Source organism: Pogona vitticeps, chromosome 8 (genome assembly GCF_051106095.1).
Source record: "Pogona vitticeps strain Pit_001003342236 chromosome 8, PviZW2.1, whole genome shotgun sequence".
Taxonomy (NCBI): domain Eukaryota; kingdom Metazoa; phylum Chordata; class Lepidosauria; order Squamata; family Agamidae; genus Pogona; species Pogona vitticeps.
This window is the reverse complement of record NC_135790.1, coordinates 15,135,007-15,158,065: the sequence shown is the minus strand read 5'-3', so window position 1 is coordinate 15,158,065 and position 23,059 is coordinate 15,135,007. Positions and strand designations below refer to the sequence as shown.

Here is a 23,059-nt window from a genome sequence, read left to right as displayed (position 1 = left end):
GATTTTGGCCAATGTATACTGGCTCAAGAAAGCAGATTATTCTTCATACTCAGACCTTTCAGCCTCACCTTCACAAGACCAATTGTTGTTGAGAGTTTGTGACAATGCCTGCATTTCTTGCAGAAGGACTGAGTCAGCCTGACTGCTAGTTTCTCCACCATCATCTTCCACCAAAACCGACTCTCCCTCCTCTTCCTCCTCCTCTTCTTCTTCAGGGTCTGGTGAATTATGCATCATTTCCTCAATTTCTTCAATCACCTGCAAAAAGAACAATAGCATCACATTTAGTTAAAAGCATGACATCAAGCTTAGATTTGCAGACTCTCTCACGCACACCTCGTGTTACTATGGAAACTCTGAATTTTAAGTGCGTCATTCCTAAAAGCTAAGAAATGTCCGTCTTTAAACCTTCAGACTTGGCTACATTAGAAAATATTCAAGAATATACCACCATGTTCTGTAGCCACAAATAAGACTGAACATTGGTGGGAGGCACCGAGGGGAGGAGTTGGCATAAATGGGTCCAAAAGTCTGTACCTTCGGCCAGAGCAATGGAAAGAAAAGAAACATTGATTCTGCAGCAGTTTTTCTGGCTTGCTACCAATTCCTCTGCACCCTCTGAGTAAGGAAGACAGGCAGGGGGCAAAGATGAACTGCCCTCTTTTCAACTTGTCATCTTTCTCTGGTTGATCTAATAGAGCCTTCCCCACATCTGTCCCTCCGGATATTCTAGCCATCATTACCAATGATTAGAAATGCTAGTTCTTGTTCAAAGTTCAACTGCCCACTGAGTGACTCATGCAGGCCATCGAAGATACTATTAACTAGGCAACTTTCATGGAATGTGCAAAACAGCCCTAAGGCAATGGCACTGAGCACCAGATGCAACAAACTTTTAGCCAAGGATCTGCTCTGCATCACCCATTCCACGGACTGATAGGACTAGTCTAGTAGGGTGTCATGCTCCAGAGTTCACAGCTCGAGAACTTAATTTTAGAGGACTGCAACCCCCAGAAACCAGCCAGCCGTAGTATCAATGGCCAAACTAGCTGCAGGATTCCTTTGATCGCAGACCAGAAAGTAACTTCTCTACATTACTTCATCTAGTAATTATGAAGAGGGGAAATAACCTTACTTGTATTTTTTTACTCTTCAAAGCTGTGTCCGATATTGGTTAATTACAAAAATATGCCTTGATTAAAAAAAACATCCAACAACTGGAGTAGCTCCATTGAATCCATTCAGCAATTGCTCCAATGGATCTACTGTAGCTGAGACCGGTAATTGAATTGAGGTCCATGAGTCTACTATGACTCAATCTGGAACACATTAATATGAAAGTGTCTGGGGGGGCATCCGATTCCCATTCACCTGATTGCAAAATCATCCATTGTCACCCACATAAAGAGAGGCTTTGGGTTGTGCATTCCCCAATCCTCAGTCTTTTCTTGTTTCGTATAAACCAAACCTTATTAGTCACCACATGAAAAATACTGTAAATCAGCTGTCAAAACTGAGCAGGCTGCTATTGCTGCTGCTTATTAGTTTCCTTTCTTGCACACAGATACTGCATCGTATTGTGTTCTGCTCTACATTTTCCATTATAAGAAATCACTTAGTTTTTCAAAATCATCATCATCATTGTGAGAAGATATATAGAATTTAAATCCTCTTGGAAGCATCTAAGAGAGAAGCCAGTACCAGAACCACTCCTACTGAAGGGGCAGCACAATTATATCAAAACCAGTGTCAATTGATGATTTCCTGCACTATCAGCAAACTGGACTAGAGGACCTTGGCTATGCCTCCCAACTCTACAATTCTGCAGTTCCATAATTCAAGCTGTGTTGGGACACAGAACATTGCTGTAATACACAATGCTTTTGCATGGCAGAACATACGACAAAGTGGTAATGAGCTTGAACGAGAGTGTCTGGAAGGCAAATCCTCACACCTTCCTAGAATAGGATGCTGACAATCTGCCCTTTGTTGGCGGGTGGTATTGCACACTACTCATTCAGAAGAGATCAGCTGACACTAAAGACAGTAGGAGTCCACCTACTTCTAATAAGCTGCTGATTTAAGTCATGCTCTTCAGTTTGAGCTACTTAATGTTTGTCTGTGTACTTATTGCTTTAAGATCAGTGTTTCCCAAGACTGGCTCCCCAGATGTTGCTGAATTTCAGCTTCTAGAAGTCCCAGCCCACATGGCCAGCAATGAACAATTCTGGGGGCTGTGGTCCTACAATTCTGAGGTCACAAAGCCACAGACATGATATAGGGATATACAAAACCATGTTGCTTCAGCCAAAAGCCAATAGTCGGTATCCTGTTCAACACTTACATTCATGTTGCTCCAACTGCAGAAAAGCAGTCGTGGCCTACTCACCCAACCAGACACCTTGTGCCATGGCAGCTTTTGTAGTCAGAGCTCCATAGTCATTTATTTATTTATTTATTTATTTATTTATTTATTTATTTATTTATTTATTTATTTATTTATTTATTTATTTATTTATTTATTTATTTATTTATTTATATGCCGCCCACACTACCCAAAAGGTCTCTGGGTGGTGTACAACAATTAAAATACAATAAAAAAGAAAATACAATTAAAATACAATTAAAATATATAAAAATTGCCATCAGCACCCACAGTTGATATTATTTCAATTAAAAACCTTCTGGAACCCAAAGGTTTTGACCTGGTGCCAAAATGTCATCAGTGTCGGCGCCAGACAAATCTCCCTCAGGAGGGCATACCATAGTCTGGGGGCAGCTGCCGAAAAGGCCCTTTGTCTACAAGTTGTCCCTCTTACCTCCTTGAGGAATGGTGCTTTCAAAAGGGCCCCCTGGCTAGATCTTAACTGCCGGGTAGGTTCATATGGAAGGAGGTGGTCCTTCAGATATCCAGGGCCCAAGCCGTTTAGAGCTTTATACGTCAAAAGAAGCACTTTGAATTGGGCCTGGCGACTGGTAGCCAATATAATTTGAACAGAATCAGCCTGATGTGTTCTCTAGTGGCCCCACCACTCACCAGCTGCGCAGCTCGATTCTGAACCAGTTGCATTTGCCAGACCGTCTTCAAAGGCAGCCCCACGTAAAGCGCATTGCAGTAATCTATGCAGGATGTTACCAGTGCATGTGTGACTGTCATGAGACTCCGCTCGTCCAGGTAGGGCCGTAGCTGGTATAATTTCCGCAGGTGAAGGAAGGCGCCTCTGGCCACTGAGTCCACCTGGGCTTCCAGAGTTAGACTGGGGTCCAGGAGCACCCCCAGGCTGCGGACCCGTCCCTTAGGGGGAGTGTAACCTCATTCAGGGCAGGGAAATGGCCCTTCAGCCTGTCCAGCGAAGCACCCACTAACAACATATCCATCTTGTATAGACTGAATTTCAATTTATTAACCCTCATCCAGTCCATTATCAGGTCCAGCCATGAGTTCAGCAGAGAAATCACCTCACCTGGATGGGTGCAAAACGAGAGGTAGAGCTGAGTGTCATCAGTATATTGCTGACTCGTCAGCCCAAACCTCCTGATGACCTCTCCCAGTGGTTCCATGTAGATGTTAAACAGCATGGGGGACAGTACTGAGCCCTGAGGAACTCCATGAGATAAACGCCATGGGATAGAGCAGCTGTCCCCCAGCACTACCCTCTGGACACGGTCAGCCAAGAAGGAGTGGAACCACCATAAAGCAGTGCCCCCAACTCCCAACCCAGCCAGCCTATCCAGAAGGACACCATGGTCTATGGTGTCGAAAGCCGCTGAGAGGTTCAGGAGTATCAACAGGGTCACACTCCCCCTGTCTCTCTACTGGCAAAGGTCATCGTACAGGGTGACCAAGGCAGTCTCCATACCAAAACCCAGCCTGAAACCCAATTGAAATGGATCCAGAAAATCCGTTTCATCCAGCAGTGCCTGGAGTTGCCCGGCCACAACCCGCTCCAACACTTTGCCCAAATAAGGGAGGTTCGCCACTGGTCGGTAGTTAACCACCAGCCTTGGGTCCAGGTTAGGCTTTTTAAGGAGTGGTTGAATTACCACCTCTTTCAAGGTGGTAGGGACCACTCCCTCTCTCAAAGAGGCGTTCACAGCCTCCTGGGCCCAGCTGCGAACCCCTCTGGCAGATCTTCCAATTAGCCAAGATGGGTAAGGGTCAACGGAGTGGTGGTAGAATGGACAGATCCAAGCATCCTGTCCACACGCTCAGGTCTCAACAACTGAAACTCATCCATTAATATTTGACCTAAGCACGGCACACTGGACACGTCCTCTGATTTTGCAGTAATGGTGGAGTCCAACCCAGTGCGAATCTGGATGATTTTCCCCTCAGAATGAATGGCAAACTCATCACAGAAAGCTGATGAGCAGTCCGGGACTTGAAGAAGATCCCGGACCATCCGAAACAGCTCTGCTGGGCGACATTCTGAGGAAGCAATATGGCTGGAGAAATATTGCTGTTTCGCCAGCCATATTGCCACGAAATAGGCCCGATAATGGGCTCTAAGTCGTGTTTGATTGGACTCCTAGCAGGATTTCTTCCACTTGCACTCCAGCCGTCTCCCCTCTTGCTTCATCGCCCCCAGTTCAGAAGTATACCAAGGAGCTGTCTGGGCTCTGCGTGCGGGGAGAGGGTGCTTCAGCGCAATTGTGTCAACTGCCCAGGTCACCTCCCTATTCCATAGGGTGACCTGAGCTTTGACAGGAGCGCCAACCATATCAGATGGATACTGTAGTCCTCCAGAGCATTCAGGAAACCATCCAGATCCGCTAGTCTCCGAAGGTGGATCATCTTAATAGATCCCCCACCCTTGCAGAGGAGAGAAGAAGCTAATACACTAACGGTTGTTGTGGTTTTTTTGGACTCTTTAGCCGTGTTCTGAAGGTTGTTCTTCCTAACGTTTCGCCAGTCTCTGTGGCCGGCACCTTCAGAGGACAGCACTCTGTGCTCTGAAGATGCCAGCCACAGAGACTGGCGAAACGTTAGGAAGAACAACCCTCAGAACACAGCCAAATAACCCGAAAAACCCACAACAACCAGTAGATCCCGGCCGTAAAGGCTTTGTGAATATATTAACAGACTAAACTTGACCAGGAAGTGGCCTGACCATGATAATGGGGTCACAACCAGCCCCTCCACATCCAAACTACAATTTTCCAGTCCTGTTGAGAAAACCAGGTCCAAGGTATGGGCCTTCCCATGTGTCAGGCCGATGACACATTGAGACAGACCCATGGTTGTCATGGTGGCCATGAAGTCCGGAACTGCCCCAGTCAAGGGAGCCTCGGCATGGATGTTGAGGTCCTCCAGCACCAACAGCCTGGGAGTCCTCAACACCAGGTCCGAGACTACCTCCATCAGCTCAGGCATGGAGACTGTTGGTACGCAGCAGGGTGGGTGGTACACCAACAGAATTCCCAATCTCTCTCATAAGCCCAACACGCAAGACAGGCCCTCAAGACCTCCTTTCATAGGATAGGATAGGGAGCCTGGTCAAAGAGATAGAACTCCTATAGACAATAGCAACTTCCCTTCCCAACCCTCCGAGCGACATTGGTGCTGGACCAAATACCCAGGCAGACACAGCTGGGAGAGGGGGACACCACTCTCCTCTCCCACCCAGGTCTCAGTAATGCACACCAGGTCAGCACCCTCATCCAGAAGCACATCATGGATGAGGGCAGTCTTATTTTATACTGACCTGGCATTCATCAACAGCACCGTGTGGCTCGAGGGTTTGCTGATATGGTCACCTGATACCATCTGGTTGGGGGTAGGACTAGAAGAGGGGATAGATGTAAGATATCTAACCTCTCTTCTCCTATGTGGGCATGTTCTACCCCCACCCCCATCCCCTACCCAGCACCACCTCAATGGCTGCCCCCTCCAACGCCCTCCCTCCTTCCTGTTCCCTCAGATCCACTGTGGGTCTCTACGTACATGGCCTGATGGCAACTGATAATCACAATAAAAACACTTTCTAAAGCCCCTTCTCTCCCCCCCCCCCGATCCAGGTGGCTGATGTTGAGGAGGGGGTGGGGCAGCCAGAAGCAGTGAGGACATATAATATATGACCCCTATATTTTATCAGCACTGGACCCCCAGAGGTATTTTCAATTTTACTTTTATTACAAAGGTGTGTACTTTGATCTGATTAGATAATTTGCAATGTAAAATTGTTCACAGTAGCCACAAGAAAACATTATAGTTCAGTCCGGGTTCCTACTGTTCTCCTGCTTCTGCTTGATTACAAATCAGTTATGACAACAGCAAATATTAACCAGTGCCGATACACTCCAGGTCAAGGTGTGAAAGCAAAATGGCTAATTGCTGCTATGCCGCCAGCTAAACATGTTGTAGCTGGAGTCAAGGTTCGTGGCTCTTCCTGAAGCTGAGAGGAGTGGGCGCTCATTCTATGTCTGAGTAAAACCAGCCCTGAGTTGAAATTTAAAAATGACTTAGAGAAACACAGGAAGTTGCTTCAGGTGGATTGTACTCCATCTTTGCCAATGTTTTATATTTCAGTTCCCCAGTGAATATGGTCAATGTTCAGGTATTCTAGGATTTGAACCTCAAATCATCTGTAGATGATAAAGAACCACTGCTTGGCCCATAGGAGACCATTGGACCATTCTGTGGCCCCCAAAATTCAGTATCGCCAAAGGGCAGACTTTTTCAATAAAACAATAGGGGGAAAGGGATGGGGACGTCTGCTATGATTTTGGCTCTGTCAGACCACTTTGAGACCCAAGAGAGCTTTCTTCAAAACCAAAAAAGACCCCTCGGACCCAAAAGAGGACCGCTTTTTTCATTGTTTAAAAAAGGAAAGGGTGTTGGGGTTACAGGGGTGGTCCTTTCAGGTCCAGTGGGTGGCATCTGAAATTTTCCTACCCTACATCTACATTTACAAGAGAAGGTCTCTAGGTTCCTACGGTGCTGGAAAATCTCTTTCCTGCCTTATCTATCTGAGATCTTAGAGTATAATTAACCCTCGGCCCCTCTGGGCTCTCTCTTGACACCAAGAATCTGGCAGGGGGAGACCTCAAGGAAAGATCCTTCAGTCTTTCTTCAAAACTAACAAAGGCAGTAACTGTGTTGAGGTAACTGTGTTTATTACAAAGGACGTCTCAGGCTTCCCAGAATGAATTCAAAGATTATAATCCCAAACCAGGAAAATAAACACAACTACTGCTATTCAAGTGCTAAACAAGGTCACAATTTTTAAAAATAACAAAGTAAATCTAAACACAGTCATTGCAGAGAACACCACTAAGAACGATGGGGTGCTGTATCCGCTCAATAAACTGGGTATCATCGCCATGGAAACCAACAGAAATTCACAGGTGCAGCAAAAAGCTGCTCGGTATGGAACAAACGTCCACTATTAATGATTGAGTGACTCACTCCAAACCCTGGGAGACAAAAGAGACAAGCCCACGGACAAGTGGACAGAGAATAGGAGTGAGAAAAATTGTGTGAAAATGCCCCTGCTTTTTCGGCAATGGTTGTATCTGAATATCTATCAGGCGACACTATCTAAGGGATGTACAATAATTTCTATTATAGGCTTGGGAACATAGGAAACTGCTTTACATAAGGCCAAATGATATTTTTTTGGACATCTGATCATCACTGTATCTTCCAACTCAAAATGACCAGTGCTTCAAATGTCACTTTTTTGGACCCATGGAGAAGGTGAAAGGTTGAATTTTAATGGTTGTTGTGGGCTTTTCAGGCTCTTTGGCCATGTTCTGAAGGTTGTTCTTCCTAACGTTTCGCCAGTCTCTGTGGCCGGCATCCTCAGAGGACAACACTGGCGAAATGTCAGGAAGAACAACCTTCAGAACATGGCCAAAGAGCCTGAAAAACCCACAACAATCATTAGATCCCGGCCGTGAAAGCCTTCGCGAATACGTCGAATTTTAAAATTGCAACTTTAGTGGTAACTGACTACTTTGGCCTTGGGATTGTAATTAGTTACTTTTTAAAAAATACCCGTCTTGGCTCTGCTCTTTTATAAATTTCCCATTGTGATATAACCCTTTTGGCATAAGATGGCATTGTGAGCAAAATTAGGGCCTCATTGTATTCCAGACGTTTTGTACACAATAGAAAAGTTGCAGCCTACAAGTTCACATGTTATACAAAGCAGCATTATTTTATGTTAGTTTTACTAACATAATCATTCATTATCCTAGTGGTAGCTACAGAAGAGGATGAAACATCAGATTGAACTCTACCTCAGCAACAGTATGATTTCATCAGGTCTTACTCACGGTTTCAATTTCCCACTCACAGTCATGAACAACAGAGATGCAGACTTTTTAAATATGGAATGTTATACAGCCGTGCCCCACTTAACGATTACCCCGTATAACGACGAATCCACTTCACGACAATGTTTTTGCAATCGCAAAACAATGTTTTAATGGTTTTTTTTCGCTTTGCGACTATTGGTTCCCTGCTTCGGGAACCAATTCTTCACATTGCGACAATCAAAACAGCTGATCATTGGGTTTTCAAAATGGCCTCTGGCTGCTCAAAATGGCTCCCCGCTGTTTTTTGGAGGCATTTTTCGCAAGACAGGCACCCGAAAATGGCCACCATATGGAGGATCTTCGCTGGACGATTAGGTATTTTGCCCATTGGAACACATTAACCGGGTTTTAATGCATTTCAATGGTTTTTTTTATTTCATTTGACAACGTTTTCACTCTACAGCGATTTCGCTGGAATGAATTAACGTCGTCAAGCGAGGCACCACTGTACTGTAGTTCTGAGGACCCCACATTTCTGTGCCAACTCCCATTCTGACATCAGCTAGAATAATTATAGCTTTTGCATGCAAAATTAGACCCGCCCCAGATAAATTCCACCATATTTTTTATTCCCACGCATTGCCTTGCCCCACAGAGGAAATCTATGAGGTCTGAATTTTCAGCTATCCCAACTGTTCTTTAGAAGACCCATAAAAGAATCACGAAAGGCAGACTTATGAGATACCTAGTTTTGCCCAGACTGATATATTTATGAACCTTAAAAAATAGAAGACTGAAAATAGTGACTCACAATCTCACCTTTTATGGAAGTGTGAAGCCAGTTCTATTACTGATTTATTGCATTTTTATATCACCTTTCCTTTGAGGGACTCAGGGAGGCATAGCTAGTACCCCATCCTGTAAGATGTACTGCATAATGCATGTCATGTTATAAGATCAGCTGTGCCTAAGGTCATCCTGTAGGATGTGCCAAGCATGAGATGCCGCTGCACACATGGGTTTGCTTTGTTATGGAAGCCAGCCATATTAGGTAAAGGGGGGGGGCTTTCAAAGCTCTCAGGAGGTCCATAAATCTAGTAGTTCTTCAGCACTGTTATGAGCAATTACTCAAGGCAAATTTGCCGAGCAAGGGAAGGAGCTGGTCATTTAAAGGACAAATTCCACTCTTCATTAACTAGTACTGACTGGAGACATTACACAAACTAGTCCATTTTGAGTCATGCAGTAGAAGGAATATCCTTAAAATTTTCTATCATTCACATAGGAAAGGCCAAGGAGACAGGCAAGTACCTGATCGGCTGTGAGTAGAGGCTCCTCGTTAATACCAGAGTCATTTTCACTCTTCTCATTAAGCTCTTCCTCCTCCTTCTCACGGATCTGAAGGAAAAAAACAACTCAAACTGCAGGCTGTTCAATAAGAGGAATGGGCTTCACTTAGCTTTTGCAGGTTTTGCGTCAATTAGTAATTATCACACAAACTACTGAGATAAGACCTTGAAAAGCTACTTCAGATAAAAGTTTGTTGCATCTGGTTTCTGAAACATGAAACATTCCTTCTGTCACATGTCTGCAATACCAGTGTGCTTTCAACTCTAATTACTGGTTACCTATAATGTCTTGTTCCAAAGCCAGTTATTAATGGCTTTAGGATCTCATTGTATTCACTTTTTCAAATTTTGATTTGGATATACTGTGTCTTTTAAAAAATAATTTAGAAAAAGGCCTTAAGAAGCAGTTGAAAAGGACCCACAGTATTTCTCAAAAAGAAAGAAAAAAAGAAAGAAAGAAAGAGAGAGAGAGAGAGAGAGAGAGAGAGAAGCATTTCTGAAAACCAACCCACCACCCTTGGATCTGAAACTAGCCCATTTCATTTTTCAATTTTCCTTCTTTCCAGGCCTCTGGAGAAGAACGTTTGATCAAAGGGGGGATAATTTAGTAAATAAAACACCTCAGAGATAGAGTTGCCACAATAGGTCACAGTTCTATGAGAAGAGGTATATAGATCAAATAAACAAAGGAATACATAAATAAATGTCCCCTATTTAACAAAGGTCAGTCTTCTGGTTGAAGATTTTATTTATTCATTTATTTCTTTATTTGTTTTAAAATATTTTACCCCACCTTTTCCCTTTAAAACAGGGGTGTCCAACCTTTCACCTTCCCTGGGCCACATTAGAAGATGAAAATTTGGTTTGGGCCGCACATACATTTGGTTTGGGCTGCATGGGGGGGCATCCCTAGCCGTCCTCCGCAGCCCCGCTCCAAGCATGCTTACCGGCAACTGCGATCTCAGACAGCAGAGGCTGCCAGCTTTGACTCCAGTGGCTTTATGGGGCTGGGAAGGGGTCCATCTATTGACGGGGATGGCGCAATGCAGTCACGCAGCCCCCCTGTCCCCTCCCCTCCCACTCCTTCCTTCCCTCTCTCCCCCTCTACTGTTGTGACATGCCCCGGCCACATTCTGGCCGCAAGTGCCGGCAGTGTAACTTGAAACTTTGGAATTTCTTTAAAAATAAAAAATTGCACTGGGCCGCATTACGAGCTGACCTGGGCTGCATGCGGCCCTCGGGCCACAGGTTGGACAAGCCTGCTTTAAAAGGACCTAAAAAAAGATCAGATGACAATCCTACATTAAAAGGGCTGTCTGCTCCTGATTCAGACAAGAACTCTCGGGAAGGGCCAGCAACGTTCTTGAAGGAGCTCACGGGTGGCCGCAAGTATAGACTGAGCAGGCACAGAGAAGACTTGGTCCGAGTGTTCCCCACTCCAATAAAAGTTCTGTGTTGTTCTTTAAATTACAGCAATTGTTTCTATGATTATTGCAGGCAGAACAAAATGTTGCATGGGACTGAGTTGTGCCTTGCGGGCATGACCATTGTTGCACGTGCGTACATGTCAAGCAGACATGTCCAGAACCAAACTATTTTTTCCCATATATTTGGAGGGAAATCTCCCAACTGATAAGCAGCATTTTCCACCTAGACACATTTGTGTGATTTACCAACACAACCACTGATTGTTCTTGGTCTTGGTCTCTCCCTCATTCATTGCTGCGGTATGTACGTCCCTCTAGATTCTTCCTAAACTGAAATTCAACACACAAGGCGAAACAAGATTCCCAACCATACATTAGCACGTGTAAATATTGTACAGATCTCTATGTAATTCCAATTTTTTTAAAAAAGGTGAGTTTATTCAGACAATAAACGTATGTGGAGGAACATGGATTCCAGCAAGCAGTAAACCAGAGTGGACCACATGCAGCCCTCCAGGGGTCTAAAAATCTTGAATGCCTGTCCAAGCATTCGTCTGTTTTTCATTGTCTTTTTCTGACCATTTCCAGCCTTGATAGGATTTTGGGACAAGAATTTGGCCTCCAGACCTACTAACATTCCCCCTAGTACTGTAAACTGATTCAATATATTTGCAGCTACAGAGAGAGAGAGACAGACAGTGGCCAATATGCCAGACCTGACATTGAGTCTTCATCATCCTCTGATTTCACACCTGACAAAGAGTCCTCGCCTCACCTTTGTGCTACTTTTGCAATGCTGGAGTGGCCTCTATTTAAAAAAAGAGGTGCAAGATCCATGGTGGCCTAGTGGGTAGAAGGACAGACTAGGACTCGACCCCCTACTTGGCCATGGAAATCTACTGTGTAGGTTCAGGGTGGCAACGGTAAAACCACTGCTTAAATTTCTCACTTTCCTTGAAAACCCTATGAGGGCCACTATTAAGTCCCATGCAATTGAGCAGCATGTAACAAGAATAAAAGGTACTGTATTCCTCAAATCTACAGCTTGTGCAAAAGCTTGGAAGGCCACTGAGGTTTAATTTATAACCAGATCTGGCACCAAGACATGATAGGCTCTTTGAGCAGCTGCTAGGGACTATACTGTTGACCGGCCCCTTCACAGCGATTGTCCTCAGGCCCAGACTGAACTTCTCTTGATGCTCAGATCAGGTCTAGGCAGCAGCGATTGTAAATCTAACTGCCATTTCAATTTTTTACAGTGCCTCCAAGTGGCACCTTGCAAGGGACAAAGCCAGGGTGGATAAAAATCAATGATTTTTTTAAAAAATCAAATTGATTTAAATAACGATTTAAATGAAATAAATTGATTTTTAAAGAATTTAAACCATGAAAAATAAAACAACTTTAAACATTTAAATCAAATCCACCCTGGACACAGTGGAAATCCAGAATGGCAGCCAGGCATGGGCATTCAATGATGTTTGGAGAGCCGTCATCTGTTGCCACACACGTCAGTTGGGACTCCTCAGCGGAGAAGGGGCCCCTGCCGGAAAGCAGCCCGCCCTCTCGCCTCTCTCTCAAATACAGACCTGGCCCCGTGTTTTATTTTCACTGATTTTAATAGCTATATTCTTTCTTGTCATATTCCCCCTGTCCCAAAACGGGACTGGAAAACTAAAGGTGCCCACCCATGTGGGGGCAATACACTGGCCAACATTTTGTGGAGAGGTAGAACACACTTTCCTTCCTATTACCCAGAAATTCACAATTATCATTCCATTCAGGCCCAAAGTTAAGGAAGACTGTACTTGCCAATTCCTTTTTTTATTCAGGGACAGAACAGAATCGATATTTGCTAAGCTCACTGTTTCACTGATTCCAGCCATTTATTTGACTGAATCGTTCGTTGTACTTGCTGATGTCATCATTAGCACTGTTTCCTGGCACTGAGATTGCATAACTGAGATCTGCTTTTGCAAAAGGAAGAAACCACTCCTACGATGTTTCTGAACGAAAAGGTACAGAAAAGCCTTGGGATCTACCCACAGATGGAAATTTTACATTTTTGGAGGATGCTTTCTGGAATCCCACACCCAGCAGTCATGAGAAGCACTACGAATTTTTGCAAATGCACCAACTTCACTACATACAAAAGCACGTGACTGTGATGTATATTGATTGATTGATTGATTCATTCATTCATTCTTCAATATATGATCTACATATAACTGTTCTACCAAGAAAGGTACTCAAAGTAGCTTTCAATGATGAAATACAGATAAAATACTGAATCTTCACTGAAAATCATGTAAAAATAAATAAATGAATACCATAATTAATCCAGAACAATAAGAGATGAAAACCATAAAAAAACTATGTGCTTCCTAAATAAACAAACTAATATTTGTCTGTTACTGGAAGGACAACAGAGGGCGTCAATCTAGTTCGTTTAACAGGGAGTTCTTGTCAAGAGTGCCATGTAGTAAAAGAAAGGAAATGGGTTCAGAAGGGAAAACAACGTTGCCACTTTGCAGAGAACCTCAGGGGTCGTCCTTCTGGGCTACAAATTAATCTCAGCTTCTTTACTCGCTTTGGCAAAACTCATTGCATTTAACAGAAAAGATAAAATCCAGGGGAACAGAGTGGTATGGGGTCCAAACAAGGGGTCTGCTTTGCAGAATGAATTGGGCATTGCCTCTGTACGCTGAACATGAATCTCCACCCATTTGCTTGCTTTTGTAAAAGTCACTGGTTCTAAACAGAACACCTGAATTCCAGAAGATATTGATAGGACCATGTACACAAACAAGCAGGAAGAACACACCTTTGATCAGATCACACAGAATGCAGTTTGGAGAGATAAAACACAGGCAGCCATGACACGTTTTTTCCTTGCCTACACTTGGAGGCATGACTTCCATTGCCATTTATTTAGCTAAATAAAACAGCAATATGTACATGTTCTTCATTCCTTCACAGGTTTCCTTTGCCAGGGCGGCCTATCTTGCTTTCCAATCTAGATTGAAGAGGCAAACAGACACAGCAGTGGTTGCTCCTTCCACCAGCAGGATGGCTGGGTTTTGTCTCTCTCTCTTCCCCCAGGCGAACACCAGGACCAATCTTATGCACCTTGAACTTTGGAATCTGGACAATCTCCCTGCACAATACCATTTTCCTATTGCCTTGGAAGTCTCCTTTTCACCCAACCTTGTAACCTCTTTGTAAGATATAAAATTGCTTTCCTGTCAGAACAATACAACAATGTACACATGTATTTCCATAATTGCTGTCTATAGAACCACCCTGTTGTAAAATTCTATCCCTTCTGTGATTCCCACTCCAATAGTTTGGATTCCTTTGTAATCCCATCCCTTCTGCCAATAGCTCATGAACCACCCATTTCTCCTCCCACTCCTTTGCATAACCAATGTTATAAAATTCCTGGTCTTCCTCTTCATGACAGGTTTTTTTTTCTTGCCTACACTTGGAGGCATGACTTCCGTCCGCCTTTTATTTAGCTAAATAAAACAGCTACCATTTGAACTGTCTCTCATGTCACGGTTATTGCTGTTAAAACTTTGACTCGCTATTCCAGGGGACTAGCTCCTGGGTTCAGTAATATAGTGGACTGTAGTCTAAAGAAAGATAAGAGTTTGGAAGCAAAACAACAATGTCTCTTTGCAGAGCTCCTCAGCCTTTCTGCACTACAAACGAGTCTCTCCCTCTTTACTCACTTTCGCAAAACTCAGTGCTTTTACCAGAAAAGCTGAAATCCAGGAGATAGACTGGCATGTAGTAAAAGAAAGAGAAAAGTTTGCAAGCAAAACAAAGGTACTGCTTTGTAGAGTGTGTCAGGAGGCGACTATCTGAGCTACAAATGAATCTCTACCTCTTTACTAACTTTTGCAAAACTCAATGCTTTTAACAGAAAAGTTGAAATCCAGGAGATAGAATGGCATGTAGTCAAAAGAAAGAGAAAAGATTCGCAAGCAAAATGACAATTTGGTATAGGGTATCCACGGATGAAAAGCAGATAAAAGAGATCCAAGGCAATTTAAGGAAAAGGACTCTGTTTATTGGTTGTTCTGGGTTTTTCAGGCTCTTTGGCCGTGTTCTTCCTGACCACAGCACAGGTTGCTGTCCTCTGAAGATGCCGGCCACAGAGACTGGCGAAATGTCAGGAAGAACAACCTTCAGAACACGGCCAAAGAGCCTGAAAAACCCAGAACAACCATTAGATCCCGGCTGTGAAAGCCTTCATGAATATATTGACTCTGTTTATCTCTCTTGAAAGACTTGTTGCTAAGATTCAGTATATTTCAAATGTACCCAGTCTTGTTTGTGTGGATTTGGTGGACAGAGTGCCTGAAGAACTATGGATGGAGGCTCGTAACATTTTCAGGAGGCAGCAACAAAAACCATCCCAAAGAAAAGGAAATGCAAGAAAGCAAAGTGGATGTCCAATGAGGCCTTACAAATAGCAGAGAGGAGAAGGGAAACAAAATGCAAAGGAGATAGGGAAAGTTATAGAAAAGGAGGGAGAAGCTCTATACAGTCAGCAAAAACAAGACCTGGAGCTGATTGTGGCTCTGCATCAGTTTCTTATAGCTAAACTCAAGCTTCAACTGAAGAAAGTAGGAAAAACCACTGGGCTAGTCAGTATAATCTAAACCAAATCCCTTATGAATACACAGTGGAAGTGAAGAACAGATTGAAGGAACTAGATTTGGTGGACAGAGTGCCTGAAGAACTATGGATGGAGGCTCATAACATTGTACAGGAGGCAGCAACGGAAACCATCCCAAAGAAAACAAAATGCAAGAAAGCAAAGTGGCTGTCCAACAAGGCCTTAGAAATAGCAGAGAGGAGAAGGGAAACCAAATGCAAGGGAGATATGGAAAGCTACAGAAAATTGAATTCAGACTTCCAAAGAATAGCATAAAGAGACAAGATGGCCCTCTTAAATGAACAGTGCAAACATATAGAGAAAAATAATAGGGAAAACCAGAGATCTGTTCAAGAAAATCAGAGATATTAAAGGAACACAGAAGAATTATACTAGAAAGATCTGGGTGTCCTGGACAACCCAGATAGCGTGGTTGCTGACCTTGAGCCAGATCTGTTCAAGAAAATTGGAGATATTAAAGGAACATTTTGTGCAGAGATGGACATGATAAAGGACAAAAATAGTAGGGACCTCACAGAAGCAGAAGACATCAAGAAGAGGTGGCAAGAATACACAGAGGAATTATACCAGAAAAATCTGGATGTCCCGGACAACCCTGATAGTGTGGTTGCCGACCCTGAGCCAGATATCCTGGAGAGTGAAGTCAAGTGGACCTTAGAAATCATGGCTAACAACAAGGCCAGTGGAGGTGATGGCATTCCAGTTGAACTAATTAAAATCTTAAAAGATGATGCCGTTAAGATGCTACACTCAATATGCTAGCAAGTTTGGAAAACACAGCAGTGGCCAGAGGATTGGAAAATATCAGTCTACATCCCAAGCCCAAAGAAGGGCAGTGCCAAAGAATGCTCCAACTACTGTACAATTCCACTCATTTCACACGCTAGCAAGGTTATGCTCAAAATCCTCCAAGGCAGGCTTCAGCAGTATGTGGAATGAGAACTCCCAGAAGTACTAGCTGGATTTCAAAGGGGCAGAGGAACTAGAGACCAAATTGCTAACATGCGCTGGATTATGGAGAAAGCCAGAGAGTTCCAGAAAAACATCTACTTCTGCTTCATTGACAACGCAAAAGCCTTTGACTGTGTGGGCCACAGCAAACTACGGCAAGTTCTTAAGGAAATGGGAGTGCCTGACCACCTTATCCATCGCCTGAGAAACCTATATGTGGGACAGGAAGCAACAGTTAGAACTGGATATGGAACAACTGATTGGTTCAACATTGGGAAAGGCGTATGACAAGGCTGTATGTTGTCTCCCTGCTTATTTAACTTATATGCAGAATATATCATGCAAAAGGCTGGACTCTCTCTTTCCTTTAGAACACATAATATGGTGGTAATAAAATGCAAACCTCAATCCATAGTGTTTACATTAGAATTTGCATTTTCTCAGTTATTCTACCTAGAGTTTAGGGCTGAGTTTATGTATGTTCTATTAAAACAATTGCTATAAAAGTGTACATTGTTTGAAAAACCTCAGCAAAAATCTCTACTATCAGGCCAAATCCATGCTGCCAAAGCAAACATAAATTCTGGTATTTTTGCTGTAGGGTTGTTTTCAAACTATGTCTCATTTTGCCGCTATACAAATGCTGCATAACTGAGATGGCCTAGTTAAGGATGCTTGAGTATTTTGTTCAACCCACGTTTTGAACTAAACAATCTTCATCCATGCTTTCTCCAGAAAGGTACAATCAGGATTTGGATAACATCAAACTTTGTGATGTGGTTTCCTGCTCGTAAAAAATATTTTAATTGAATTTCTAATTCATATAAAATTTTTCAAATGTATTTAGAAATGCATGTTTCTAATGTGCATTCATTGCCCAGTGTGACGTAAGGGAGAGAGTGATATATTTAGGATTAAGACTCTGGAGACCAGGGTTCAAATCCCTGTTCAGCCACGGAAACTTTCTGGGTGAGTGGAACTGGTAAAACCACTCCTTAAATATCTCACTTCCCTTGAAAGCCCGGTTAAGGTCGCTGCTTCCTTTCTGATGAATTCAGAAACTCATATTTAAATATAAAGTTTTATATGGTGTTTTTTAAAAGTACAGATCGGTACAGAAAAGGGGCAGAAGTGGGTTGTACACACAAAGGCATGAAAAAATGGCCACTGGTCCTTATCCTGAGATATAGCCCTATGAACATTCCATCAGATCTTGCTTCTTGTACAGGAGGGGCATGTAGGGCTTCCACCCAGCAGGAACGGAGGCCCGGAAATGACTGCCCATGAGAGCCTTTTACAGGCCGCAGCTGCCTGCCATGCCTTTGGTACACAACCTCTTTTTATGAGAGCTGGACCCCAGGCTGGGTCTGCTGCTGTGTGCTCTCCAAAATCCTAACAGTCCTTAGCGCTTCTGCTTCTTGACTTCGCATCTCTGTCCCATGTGATATCCTCTAGGCCAGAGGTCCCCAACCCCCGGTCTGCGGCCCGGTGCCGGTCCATGGCCTGAGCTGGACTGGGCCACAGAGACAGACCTCTCCCCCACACGCACTCCCCCCGCACAGCCTGTTTGCACCTCCACGCGAGCACACTCACATGAACGCTGTGCCATCCACATGAGTGTGCATGCCCGTACAAGCGCCCCTACTCCTTCACGTATGTGTGTGTCCGCAGGGGATGCTTTGCCTTTCCCAGCTGGTCCGCGGGGCTAAAAAGGTTGGGGACCACTGCTCTAGGCCTCCACACAAACTAAGATAAATCTTTATTAATGAACAGCATAAATATTTGCTTAGGAGGTCAAAGAATGTTTCTTTCTGTCTGGAACTATTTTCACATGTCTTAAAAAGATTGGTACATTTTCTGTAAAAATTCATCCCCATATAAAACAATGTCTTGGTTATCCAGGCTTGCTGGCTGAAAGGCAGAAAGATTGTTTTGGTTTTGAGGAATGGAGAGATCATGCCCATTCAGCTGCTTTCAAGGTCAGTCTGTTCTGGCCACTATATAGGGCAGGAAGAAGAAATCACACCATGGCAAGGCTTATTCAAGGTTGCTTCAGATTTCAGCCTTCTTAGGTCTCATTAGGCAGAACTGCTGGCAGATGAATAAAATCCCCAGAATATTTGAAAGCAATTCAATTCAGTGTAGTACTAAAGATATCACAACATTATGCATTCTTGTTACACACAATGGATAAAACATTTTTTAAAAAAAAATCTATTTAAATCATGGTTTAAATTTTTAAAAGTCAACCTTTTTATTTAAATCATCAAAAACATGATTTAAAAAAATTTAAATCATGATTTTAATCATGATTTCAATTGATTTGATTTAAATAAAGTCTATCAGTTGTTATTGCTGTAAATGATTAAAAATTACTGTGTATGCAGAGGTAAGTTACTTTTGTCCATTTTTAAGAGCATACAACAATTTGAAAAAATTCTTTATCAATAAAATAGAAAGGACTTGAGATTTTAAAAATGAAAATAATAACCATCAGATCCATTCACTCTGAAGAAAACCCAGTTTTTGTTAGAAATGTGCAGCACAAGGAAGCAGATTAACCCTTTCCTCCCTGCTGCTGTCCCAGAATCCCTCCACCTTTGAAGTTAATATTAGCCCTAGAACTGCTCCCTAAGAAGTCATATGAGTTACTTCTGTATGCAGCAGTAAACATAGAAAATCGTTCCCATAAATTCAGCGTTTTAGGCAGGATTCTTTCTTAGCCCATAACAGAATGAGAATACCCTCCTCAAGTGGGCACTTTTTGTCTCTACTCTGAATATTTTTTTATTATGCTCGTCCAATGTAGCTCTACATGAGCACTGTAGTTCCACAAGTTATATCAACTTCACACTATGTCACTTGCCAATTTTTTTTTTTAAAAGACACCCCACCAACAGTGCCACTCTAGAGCACATCTGCCACTGCCCCTTCGGAACAATATACCAGAAACTGAAAAAAAAAGAGTGAGACATGAGTGGGATGTCTACAAAAACAAAACAAAACACTAGCCACTGCTAGCTGAACAAAAAGCAACTAATGTCCATGAATACTGGGCTGACTTGCAATTAGAAATATGCCATGTAGTCAATGGAAAATATATTAAATATCTGTAGAAACTCTGGCACAAATCAACCCTAAAGTAAACTGTAGTGTAGTTGCACCCTCATCATAGGCATTCTTCCGTCTTGAGAGACTATGGTAATGTGCTCTGTATGGAGGACTTGGAAAAGCGTCTAGTGTTTTGACGCTGTACGCGAAGCTGGAATGTCCTATCCAGGGCATGAAGCCTGGGTAAAATAATATGGAGGATAGGCTGTTACCCAACCACCAAATCCCCCCTCTCGACGTCACTGAAATAGCCCAATGGAAAGCCAAGAGCCTATACAACTGGTTTCAGCGACATCGCAGGAGTTGACAGAATGACACAAACTGCCTCTGGGACTCCGGCTCCGGAAGTCGCACCCTCAGCCAGCTATAATATCTATGAATGCATCTCCTCAAGAAGGAGCTACTTCAGGAAACCAAAGTCAAACCTGCCTAGCCACTGTCTTTCTTGTCCTCTTTCTGTATTGTCCATATCTCCACACATTCCACATCCAGCTGCAACAATAGCCACCAAAATCCCTGTGCCGTACAATTCTCAGAAGAGGGATATGCCACAAGAGGGAAATTCTGCATCATATGAAGCCTTCCATTGCTCACAGAAAATAACATGTTCATGCTTCCCGGCCTGATTAAATTAGCTCTTCACTCCAGCAAACCTCTTAATAATTTAAGGCCTAATAAGTTAGTGTTGACTGAGCATGATAACTAACAGTGGAAGCTGCAATTTTCCGTTAGTCAGCCTGCAAAGGCAACACATACATTATTTGGTGGTTTTGGGGACGGAATGGAAAGAAGGAGAATTAAGGTGAATTAATCTCTCTTTGCTCTTTGCCTGGGGCATATAGGAATTTCACAACTGAGGGTCAAACTAAACATTATAGCTGCACTGAAATCAGAAGCTAGAAATCCATGTGTGTTCCAAGGTAGAATAGGATTTAGGCAGTCCTTCAAGCCTGAGCCATCATACTTGCAGAGAAAGCTTATGTTTATCTGTCAAAGACCAATCATAAAACAAAGTAAGCAAATTTGCAAACTATAAGAGATGAAAAAAAAACCTCTCACGGTAGTAATCAAGCATTTTTAACAATTTATTTAAATGAAAACACACTATAAAAATTACTCCCATCCAAAATGTACAGATAGCTCATGTCTCATGGCTTAGGTCTCATGGCTGTTTGGGGATGATGAAAGTAGTAATCCAGGCATGTGGACAAGATAGACTGGGCCTGAACACCTGAAGCTTGTCCTCCGTTCCAGAAAATCACAAAAAGTTAAAACAATAATTGTTGCTGTTTCCGATCTGAGAATTCTCTGGATTCACACAGAGATCTTGCAGGGAATCTGACATATTTTTACATCTGGCTGTTTATCCTCAGAAACACAGAATCAGGAAGTTGGAAGGGGCTTCTAAGGCCATCGAGTCCAACTCTCGGCTCAGTGCAGGAATTCAAATCAGACGATATCTGCCAGGTGGGTGTCTAAATTTCTCTTGAGTGCCTCTAGTGTAGGAGGACTCACCACTTCTTGGGGTAATTGGTTCCATTGTCATACTGCTCTAACAGCTGGGAGGTTTTTCCTGCTATTCAACCGAAATCTGATTTCCTGTAACTCGAGCCCATTATTACATGCCCTGCACTCTAGGATGGTTGAGAAGAAATCCTGCACCTCCTCTGTATGACAGCCTTACAAATATTTAAAAAGTACTGTCAGATCTCCCCTCAGCCTTCTTTTCTCAAGGCTAAACATGCCCGATTCTTTCAGCCGTTTCTCATAAGGCTTGGTTTCCAGCCCCTTGACCGTCCTTGTCACCCTCCTCTGAACTTGTTCCAGTGTGTCAGCCTCCTTTTTGAAGTGCGGTGTCCAGAACTGGACACAAAACACAAGGAGAGGCTTAGCCAGTGCTGAATAGGTCCTGCAAGCCCGAATACCACTATGGAGGGAAAAAGGCAAACGAGCACTTTGCTGTTTCAGTACTGTTCCAGTCTGTCAGCACCCTGTCCCTGTCTTTCAACAACAAACACTGCAGAATCACAAGGCCGTGGTTGATTCTCAGCACCAGGGCTCTGTGCTTTCCTTTGCCATCACAGGCGCTATTGTTCAGAAGGCTGGCCAGCCTATTGTTCCCAATGTGTCAGGGTAGAAGGCGGTACAGACGTCGTCAATGTCAGTCTCAGAGCACACAATGGCCCAGAGGACAATGTCTCCCTTTGCGCACACACAGATCAGACCGTTTCATCCCCTGTCTCCCTCATTACATATGCCTCTCCACCACTAAGGAGGTTGACAGCTATAATCCAAGAAGCTTTGGGAGACCAATTCCATTTTCTGACAAGCGCTTCGTTCTCAATTTTCTGTTAGTCCTGTTTCTAGGGTCGTAGCAGGCTGTCTTTTTCATTTCTGCATGCATTGATGGAGCTAGTCAATTGCCTTCTTCCTATCAAACAAGGCTGCTATACCAGCTTGCCAAACATTTCATCCTAAGATTAATGGAGTGGAAAGGAGCAGAGAAAATTCCAGGTAAGTACCTCTGTGTCAGAGACGTTGCCGTTTAGCACCTCAATGTTCGGATCCCTCCAGTCCTCAGTGATGGATGGGATGTAATTGTCCGTGAGAGCATCCCAAACCCTGGGAAAGAAACCAAGATTATGTTAATAGAGGAGAGCTGCCTTGGCAACAGGGGTGCTTTTCCTGAGCACAACGTTTTCATCAGGAATATCTCAGAAGAGAACATGAAGAAACAGGAACAATACAACTGCCATATACTGTTCAGGTGAAAACTCAGTTATGATTAACCAAACCACCTACAGCATCCAAGAAAAGCGCCACACTGCCATTCGTTCAAAGTGAATTTTAAGTACATTTTGTCCTGAGCCAGTCCAAAAACGCTGAAATGACCAGGAAGATTTTGAATGTATCATTTGTCAAATAAAAGAAACGAAAACAGTTTTCAGCTTAACAGTGGGAGTAATCTAAAGACATTTTGCTTGTGGACAGTGTAACACAGTACATCACCACACAAAAAAAGTAAACTAAACATGTCAATATTCTTTCACTGGTAAAGAAAGTGTGAGAGTTGCTACAGATTCCACTTCATGCAGGCAAGTGGGAATAGCTGAAAATCTAGATAGTTGTTGAGACTTTGTTTTTATTTTTATTTTTTGGCCTTGGGGTTTACTTCCAGTTGTAGAAGGATTTTAGAATGTACATTCCAGAAGTGAGTGGATCTGAGAACAGAGGAAAGGGGCAGAGCAAAGTAAGGTCCAGGTGTATGTATG

General features: G+C 43.2%; 1 protein-coding gene across 12 annotated transcripts in view; it reads right to left on the bottom strand.

Moving 5' to 3' along the window:
• The window catches only part of FEZ1 (fasciculation and elongation protein zeta 1), a 63,316-nt gene that overhangs the window by 15,979 nt on the left and 24,278 nt on the right, over window positions 1-23,059 (bottom strand). For 8 of the 12 annotated variants that reach the window (XM_078379781.1, XM_078379786.1, XM_020812122.3 and 5 more), the window contains exons 3-5: window positions 22,310-22,409; window positions 9,574-9,660; window positions 69-258 (exon numbers count right to left, since the gene is read on the bottom strand). In XM_078379781.1, the coding sequence (XP_078235907.1) occupies window positions 69-258; window positions 9,574-9,660; window positions 22,310-22,409 (377 nt within the window). The remainder of the gene's footprint in view (window positions 1-68; window positions 259-9,573; window positions 9,661-22,309; window positions 22,410-23,059) is intronic. The other 4 variants (XM_078379783.1, XM_020812123.3, XM_078379782.1 and 1 more) reach the window with 1 other exon arrangement.